The sequence below is a fragment of the Triticum aestivum genome, chromosome 7B, assembly GCF_018294505.1.
Source record: "Triticum aestivum cultivar Chinese Spring chromosome 7B, IWGSC CS RefSeq v2.1, whole genome shotgun sequence".
Classification (NCBI taxonomy): Eukaryota; Viridiplantae; Streptophyta; class Magnoliopsida; order Poales; family Poaceae; genus Triticum; species Triticum aestivum.
The window spans coordinates 423,586,824-423,596,016 of record NC_057813.1 but is presented as its reverse complement, the minus strand read 5'-3'; the positions used below and the strand labels follow the sequence as shown (position 1 = coordinate 423,596,016).

The 9,193-nt window shown below is 44.2% G+C and overlaps 1 protein-coding gene across 1 annotated transcript; it reads left to right on the top strand.

Moving 5' to 3' along the window:
- Positions 1–544: 544 nt before the first annotated feature.
- Positions 545–3,379, top strand: LOC123161517 (auxin-responsive protein IAA25). Its single transcript, XM_044579336.1, has 5 exons — positions 545–1,731; positions 2,272–2,567; positions 2,667–2,805; positions 2,887–2,966; positions 3,070–3,379. The coding sequence occupies exons 1-4, from the start codon at positions 1,481–1,483 to the stop codon at positions 2,957–2,959; spliced, it is 759 nt and encodes a 252-aa protein (XP_044435271.1). The 5' UTR covers positions 545–1,480; the 3' UTR covers positions 2,960–2,966; positions 3,070–3,379.
- Positions 3,380–9,193: the final 5,814 nt, after the last annotated feature.

Below are 9,193 nucleotides of genomic sequence, written 5' to 3'. Positions count from 1 at the left end.
TTCCACATTTATGTAAAGAGATCGGAGTAACAATAGGTAATCCAACTTGTCGGGTTTAATAAACAGATAATATTTGGGTATAAATCGAGATATATCTTTGGTAAGTAAGTAATGCAGGAGGGTGGAAACTACCCTCCCAGTTAATTTACCAAGGGCTCATGTATGCAGAATTGATAAAATGTGCATTTGGTTTACTGAAAATTATTGGTGTAGCAGAATGCAAGGAAAACATAAATTTTATTTACCTCAAGTCTATCAATTATTTGTTGCAAATTGATAAATATTCCTGAATTTATTTTATTGATCAGTAAAGAAGTACAATGAGGAGTGCTTTTTACTGTGCCACTACAACAAACACTTCCTGATGGTTGGACAATGTTGCAGGTATTCTTTTCTATCTCTATGCATACATTTATTTTTATTTTGCGAAAGTCTCTACGCATATGAATAATTGCTTCTGTTAACCAATTTGTTGATAACTACTCTATCTTAGCTTCTGAAAATAGCTTCGTAGGTATGGTACATTAGAATATAGTGCATACTTCATTTGCAGTTAGAAAACCACTTGTGCAGTAACATCAACATTCATCTCATATCCCCCAATAGCTGAGAGAATTTCCATCTAATTTGAAGGCTTATTCTCCAAGACTAGGACATTCACTACACTCGACAGAAGTTCACATGCGTTTCACGTAGTACTCTCCAAAGCTTACATAATGCAACGAGGCAAGAGTATGAAAGCATCTTCAGGAGCATGTTCAGGTTCAGTGTTACTGCTGTCCAAATTGCCAATTTCCGGCAGAGCAAACTCCCTTTCAGGAAAAAGACTGAGGTGGACTGAGGTTTCAGCTGGAGCTCCAATAGTCACTGCATCCCCCCTTGAGACACAAGGTCAGACAAAACCGATTAGGAGATGCACATCCACTCGACCACTTGTGTCCCATTCAGTTTCATGCGCTCTGAGGGCGGGTGTATCGGCTCATATTTCCATTTCCACTCCACCTTGCTCCTTGACTTGGCCTTGAAATTTTGATGGACCGAACGTGATTACGATCTTTCTTGCCTTATCAGCAAATAGCCCAGATACATCAGCTCTGACTTTTTTTACTCTACTTTCTCTCTTCAATGAACAGGCATTCCTCCCGCCATCCTTTAAAAAAATTACAGTAGGTAAACATGAGCCATTCTATGGAATCATAATTTGTACCAGGAACTTCTTGCAACCCATCAGTGAATTTCTTATATATCGCCATCATTATCGCTTCATGCTTTTAGTTAGGCCCCACTACTCCACTTTAGTACTCACCAAGGTCCCCCACAAAGCCACCTGCCTTTCTCATCAAATGCCCCCTCACTTACCTTTAATTATTCCATCTCACAGTTAACTCAACACCATAAAGACCTCTCGCACACACTCTCACAAATTGCACAGACAGACACAGGTAGTAGTGAAGTACCAGAGCTACAGCTCGGCGAGGCCATGAAGAGCTCTTCAGTTGCACCAAGCCTGAAACAGGAGCAAGGAGATGCTAGCAAACTGCAGGAAGGTGTCCTCAACAACCTTGAGCTTAGGCTTGGCATCTCTTCAGACAATGGCCTGAGTAGTGGTGGTGGTGGTGCTACTACTCCATGGCTTGGTGTTGGAGTGCACCCTTGGAGCCTGTCCGCCAGGCAAGACAAGGCGGCCCTGGAACAACCTCAGGAGAGGCCTAATGAGTGTCCTGCCCACAGGTTTGGTTATCAGTTACCACAAACCAGTTGTTGTTTCTTCGCAATCATGTTACGAAAATAAGATGGTATATAGGCTGAAACGAAGTACAGTTCCGAGTTCTAGTAATACAACCTAGATATAGCTTTATGAATGTAAACATGCTTTGATTAAATGGGGGCTCGTGTTTGAATAAGTTTTAAGTTTGTCCCTATTTTGATCTCACCAGAACATATTCTGGAATAGTATATACAGATGTCAATGGAACATAGAGAATTTGCATGTAAGAGAGGGGAATGCGAAAAGTAAAAAAGCAAATAAATACGAAGGTAAACAAGATTGTGATAGACAAAACAATTCCCTCGCCAAAGAAAAGAAAGATAACAAGCTAGAATAAATGAATTGATATTGCGGTAACATACTAGCATGTCTCAAGTTTTTATGTCTTCGTTCGCCGCAAAAAAATGGTGTATGTCTTGTTGTCATGAACTACACGCAAAGAGGCGTGGAATCTTGCTGGCTTGTCTGTCACCGTCTCAGCAAGTTTCGCTAACAATTTTCAGAGAAGATCGCCCTCAACTGGTCGGATGGCCACCGGTGCGCACATTCCGCAAGAACCTGTCCGCCACATCCACAAGGCCTGCATATTCTGAAGACCTGAGTAAAGTGGAACACTGCTATGAAGAAGAAGACCATGGAAACATAAACACTGGAGTTGCAGTACAAGAGAGGCCGGCCATGTTCGTGAAGGTGAACCTGGAAGGGTACGCCGTTGGGAGAAAGATTGACCTGAATGCACACCGCGGCTACGGTTCGCTGTCTGGTGCTCTGCAGAGCATGTTCCATGGCTTCTTGTCAGGTGACAATCCTTGGTTTGCACTGCACTGCACACTATGTATGATCAAACTCCATCTTGCTCATGTTCACTGACATATATGAGCTGCTTGGTTGATTTCAGATGGCCACGGGAGGATTGCAACCAGAGGGGGTGAAGAGCAGCTGGAATATCACAAGGGCAAGGGCACGATGAAGAACTACATCCTTCTGTACGAGGACAACGAGGGCGACCGCATGCTCGTCGGCGACGTTCCATGGGAGTAAGTCGAGGGAGTGGCCGGCATATACGCCGTTCATTTTTGATGCAAGTTGAAGTGGTCACTGATCGATCTTTCTTGCAGGCTGTTCGTCGCTTCGGTAAAGAGGCTCTACATTGCCAGGGACCCTAGAGCTGACAAAAGCAATAAGAAGTAGAACAACGGTGTGTGTTCTTGCATAACAGTTGCACACCGTTTGTCCTCACAAAGTTTACTGCATTTATTTGTCGAGTGACAGTACTACCGTGTTGCTTTCTGCGGTTACAGGATGATCAGGTGTGAGGCAGTTCCTGTGCATCATCTAGCCGACTGCAAATGACAACAGGAGATTGCATAGCTCCAACCTGCACGGATCATGCAGATATGGTCTTCCCCTCCAATGAGCCCACCTGTCGTGTGTCTAGGGGCGTCGTGTGATTAATTACTCTAGGAAGTTTTGCTTGTGCAATCGAATAGTAGAAGATAGTGGATTAGCTAATGTTCATGTAAAATAACGCAGGGTGTAATTATGTACTGTACCATATATGGTGAAATAGGTAGTACGGCACCGTTACACTAACATGCTAAATCTTCTTCTCCTCGGAAGCGTTTTATCAATCGGCGTGCAGCTTTCTGCTCTCATCGTAGTTTGTTTGAATGGCTGCATGCATCGATTGATGCAGAGGCCGGAGGCTCTGTCTCCTTTTCCAAAAAAAAAACGTAGTTTGTTTGAGGAATTTAGCCTCTTCTGTGGGAACATGAATCTTGTCACAGAAAGGCGCAAGCGCAAACCAGTTTATGCCTTTTGAGTCTGGTATTGAGGTGGATTACGACAATCCAGTTTAGTTTTTACCAAGAAATCAGAAGGAGCAGCTGCCTTTTCATTAAGGAAGAATATTACATGTTGGACATGTTCTGGAAGGGGACATTGCCAGAAACTGTTGGCAACCCACCACTGATTCACTTCTCACGAACACGAATTCGAGTTACAGGCCTTGATACAAGAGGAATTGCTTGGAGAAGTTCAGAGCGAGGAGGAAGAGAACGGGGATGACAGGAAGTGTCGTGCCGTTTCGTGATCCAACCGGATACCCTGGATTTGACTACATTCTCCATAGGTCCCTCGTAGATCTTTCTTCAATCTTGAATTAGGGAAGGATGAGATATTCACGGCTACTGACGGTTTCATTGTGGGCGGGGTCTGTACTTGTAGCCTGCCAGGGCTATGTCTAGCCCGTACCGATTCCTATTAGGCCAGTACTGGGCGCCGGCGCACCGGCCGAAACTTTCGGCCGGTACAGCCCCAGTCGTTCGATTCACGTAACAATAACCGTCCAGATTGCATCTCCTTGCTTGCGCGTGGGTCAAAGCCTCCTCCATCCTCACGTACAGGCTCGTTGCCGTTGGTAGCTTGCTCACCGGAGCCGCTCGTCGGCGCGCTCGCCGGATCTGCTCGTCGGCTTCCTCGCCGGAGCTGCTCGTCGGCTTCCTCGCCGGAGCTGCTCGTCGGCTTGCTCGCCGGAGCCGCCGCTCGCCTGCATGCTCGTCGGAGCTGCTCGCCGGTGCGCCATGTGCGGTCGAACTTCGCCATGGCTGTTGCAGCAAATCACGTCGCTGGACGCAGCTTTTTTTGTGGCCGGTTGTAGCAAAAATCACGAAGCCATGTGCGATGTAGCAAAATGCGACACCGGTAGTAGCAAAATACGATGCCGGTTGTAGCATATTGTGATGCCAGTTGAAGCATCTAGCAAAAAAGATGTTGGTTTCAGCATCCCTGTGACAACGGTGGTCACATGTAGCAAAAAACATGGTGGCCATGCGATGTAGCAAAAAGCGACGTTAGATGTAACTGTGTGGGACGCCGGTTGTAACAATTTGTGACAATGGTGGTAACATGCAGAAAAAACACGGGGTCGTATGATGTAGCAAATCGTGAAGCCGGTTGTAGCTGCGTGGGAAGCAGCTTGTAGCAATTTGAGACAACGGTTGTAGCATTAGGGAAACTACGATGTGGGCTGAAGGTAGAAGAAGGGGAAGAGATAAGATAGAAAAGAGAGCCAGATGCGTAGGACCCGCCATGTGCGGGAGCAGCTTTGCATGCAGCAGTTTTGCGGAGAGTCAGGTGTGTAAAACCCGCCATGTGCGGGAGCAGTTTTGCATGCAGCAGTTTTGCATGCGGCTGCGCGTGCAGGTCGTGCTGCATATGCGGGGGTTTGGGTGTGAGCGCGAGCGGCCGGCTTCGGCCGGCGCGCCGTTTCGATACATTTCCCTTCCTATTATTAGGAACGCCTACCGACGAGTGAATCAGGCCGGCCGCGCAACCGCTCGCCGCCGCTCATGCTTCGCTGTAGGTTCGCCTCCTCGCTATGTTTTTCTTTCCTGTGGTTTTTCTTTGTTTCTTTGTTTTTTTTCCTTTGTTATACTTCCTTCTTTTGTTTTTTCACTGGTTTTCTTTGATTTTTTTCCTTTCTTGGTTATACTTTTGTTTCTTTCTTGGTTTTCTTTGTATTCCTCAGTTTTCTTTGCTTTTCTTTTTGTTACTTTGTCAGTTTTAATCGGTTTCCTTTTTTTAACACATGTCTACTTTTTGTGACTACACAATATACATTTTTAGTGCACACGTGAAACATATGTTTTGATACACTTTGGACATTTCCAAATACATGATGTACATTTAAAAAGATGGTAAGGTTTTTTCAAATACATGTTGTATATTTTTTAAATGTTGATAAACATTTTTTAAGCAAATATTTTTCTTACACTGTATAAACATTTTTGAAAATTTCACGGACATGATTTGGAAACATGCAAGTATTTTCTTTAAAATTTCATGATACATTTTTTTAACCTACGGCGAACATTTGTTTACATTTGTATACCACATTTCTTTGAAACGTGGGAATATTTTCATCAAATGTGACGTACATCTTCTTAATGGCACAAAACATTTTGCGGAAATGTATTGTCAAATTTCATAAGTAAATTTATCTATTTTTTTACATATATGCATTTAATTTAGAATATAAATCTCTATTCTTAAAGGAGGGTTGGTAGTCTCGTCTCACTTCCACTAACACTATATTACACTCGCGAGTCTTACAACTGGCTCATTTAACATGTGCATTAACTCAATCAAATCAGCACTTCCCGAAAACAACATCATGGATTAACTCATTCAAATTGAATCTTAAGAAAATCATAACTAAATCCAAACTTCCTTGCCTTAAACTACTCATACTCAAATCAAATCAAGTCTTACCAAAACATCAATTATAATCATCTCCACTCCTAAAGGGGGAGTTGGTAGTCTCGCCTCACCCTCACCAACACTATATTACGCCCATGAGCGTCTTACACCCGGCCCATTTAACACATGCATTAACTCAATCAAATCGGCACCTTTCCAAAACAATGTCATGCATTAACTCATTCAATCAAATCTTAAAAAACTCTCAACTAAACACAAACTTCCTTGCCTTCTACTACCCATACTCAAATAAAATCAAATCTTACCAAAACATCAATTATAAGGTAGTATTTAGTTGGCCGGCCCATTCGATGCATGCACACATTTTTATATTTTATTTTTTCTATGTTTCATTTTTTGGTTCCTTTTTTTGTTTCGTTTTTCTGTGACCAACCTATTATTTTGTGCTCAACATACTATTAAAATTGGCACATGCATGCACACCATGGTTAGCTGGTGATACGTCTCCAACGGTTCTATAATTTTTTTATTGTTCTATACTATTATATTATCAATCTTGGATGCATTATATGCATTTATATGCTATTTTATATCATTTTTGGGGACTAACCTATTAACCCAATGACGAGTGTTACTTCCTATTTTTTTGCTTATTTTTGGCTTTTCAGAAAATCAGTAGTCTAAACACAATGAAACTTTATGGTGATTTTTTCTGGACCAGAAAGGACCTTAGAAGCTTCGAGAGGAGGCTAGAAGAGCTACAAGAGAGCCATGAGCTCACAGGGCGTGCCCCCTGAGCTCATGGGCCCCACACAACTCTATTTGACCTAATTCCAAGCCTATAAATTTACAAATATTCTCAAACTAACAGAGGGCCACCCGAAACACTTTTTCCGCCGCCGCAAGCTTCTGTTCTTCTGCGATCCCATTGGAGGCATTTTCTGGTACTCTGCCGGAGGGGGAATCGATCACGAAGGGCTTATACATCATCATTATTACCTCTCGGTGATGCATCAGTAGTTTACCACAGACCTCCGGGTCCATAGCTAGTATCTAGATGACTTCTTTTCTCTCTTTGATCTTCAATATCATGTTCTCCTTGATCTTCTCGGAGTTCTATCCGATGTAATCTTCTTTTGCGGTGTGTTTGCTGGGATCTGATGAATCGTGGGTTTATGATCAGATTTTTTATTAAAAGTAATTGAGTCTTTTCTGAACTTTATTATGCATGATTGTTATAGCTTTGTATTTATCTCTGACCTATCCATTTTGTTTGGCCAACTAGCGCCTGTTGATGATTTTCCAGAGAGTTCCAACAGCAAAAGAACCAAGGTTACTGCTCCACAAGTGAAGAGGGTCCCGACAGGGCTGGGTGGCATTGATGGTACTTTCACCATCAGCGCCATCCTCGATGACAAATAGGAAAGCGCGCTCGTTGCCTTCCTGGGGGCGAATATCGATGTATTTGCCTGGCAACCATATGATATCCCCAGTGTTTCCAGGGAGGTAATCGAGCACCACCTTGCTGTCTGCCCACACGCCAGACCTGTCAAGCAGAAAGTCTGAAAGCAGGCCTTGGAGAGGTAGCAGTTTATTGTAGAGGAGATCAAGAAGCTTGAAGCGGCTGGTTTGGTCAGAGGAGTGATACATCCCACTTGGCTAGCAAATCCAGTAGTAGTCCAAAAGGCTAACGGGAAATGGAGGCTTTGCATAGATTTCACAGATCTCAACAAGGCCTCCCCGAAGGACCCATTTCCCTTGCCGCACATCAATTAGATCGTGGATTCCACTTCAGGCTGCGATTTGCTTTCCTTCCTGGATGCATATTCTGGATATCACCACATCGTCATGTCCAAGGAAGACGAAGAGAAGACCTCGTTCATCACCCCATGTGGTATGCACTGTTTTATTCGCATGCCATTCGGATTAAAGAGTGCCAGGTCTACTTTTGCAAGGGCAGTCCAGATTGGTTTCGAGCCACAGCTGCACAGAAACATTAAAGCTTATATGGATGAAATTGTGGTCAAAACCAAGGACAGAGCAACTCTTATCCAGGATTTGGAGGAGACATTTGCAAATCTGCGCAAGATCAACTTGAAGCTCAACCTGGAGAAGTGTGTCTTTGGCATTCCCTTTGGCAAGCTACTTGGGTTCTTTGTGTCCCATTGGGAGATCGGAGCCAATCCTGACAAGATCAAAGCCATCAAGTAGATCCAAGCGCCAAGGACAGTTAAGGATGTGAGGCGTTTGACAGGGTGCGTTGTCGCGCTAAGCAGATTCATTTCCAAGTCTGCCGAGCGCGCCCTGCCATTCTTCAAAATCTTGAAGAAGGCAGGACCCATTAAGTGGACCCTAGAAGCAGATGCAGCCTTGCAAGAGTTGAAGGCCTACTCATCTTCTGTGCCCATCTTGGTTGCTCCCAAACCACAAGAGCCATTGCTGCTATACTTGGCGGCAACCAACCAAGTGGTTAGTGCAGCCTTGGTGGCGCAGCGGGAACTGGACGGGGCAGAGAGTAAGCAAGGACCGACAGAGTCAGATAAGGATCAGGGCAGAAGTGAGCATGGCAGCGAGAGAAACCCCAAGGACACGGGAAGGAAGGAAGTGGTGCAGCGCCTAGTGTACTTTGTTAGTTCCTTGTTACAAGGGGCTCAATCGAGGTACTCTGGCATGCAAAAATTAATCTTTGGTCTCATCATGGCCTCAAGGAAACTGCTCCACTACTTCGAAACCCATGAGATCATGGTTGTCACTCGCTTCCCATTACAAAGGATACTCCAAAACCCTGAGGCTACTGGTAGAATAGTGGAGTGGGATTTGGAGTTGTCCAGTTTTGGTTTGAAGTTTAAAAGCACATCAACAATGCAGAGCAGGGCATTGGCAAAGTTTATTGTAGAATGGACGCCAACCCCTGATGAGGAAGTGACAGAAATAGTTATCCCCGACAAGGAGGAGCCCCAAGAATGGATCATGTATTTTGATGGTGCTTTTTCCCTACAAGGTGCAGGGGCTGGCGTGCTTCTTGTTGCACCCTCAGGGGAGCATTTGAAGTATGTCGTCCAGATGCATTTTTCGCGGGAAGAGGCAACCAACAATACAACAGAGTATGAAGGGCTCCTTGCCGAGCTCAGGATTGCCACAGAATTGGGAATCAAGAAGTTGATTATTCGAGGAGATTCACAGCTTGTGGTGAGACAAGTCAAC

Bases quoted from the DNA above. Each gene is read 5' to 3' on its own strand.
- LOC123161517 (XM_044579336.1), top strand. From the start codon at position 1,481: ATGAAGAGCTCTTCAGTTGCACCAAGCCTGAAACAGGAGCAAGGAGAT. The intron at 1,732-2,271 runs GTTTGGTTATCA...AACAATTTTCAG, and splicing joins AATGAGTGTCCTGCCCACAG to AGAAGATCGCCCTCAACTGG. The intron at 2,806-2,886 runs GTAAGTCGAGGG...TCTTTCTTGCAG, and splicing joins GTCGGCGACGTTCCATGGGA to GCTGTTCGTCGCTTCGGTAA.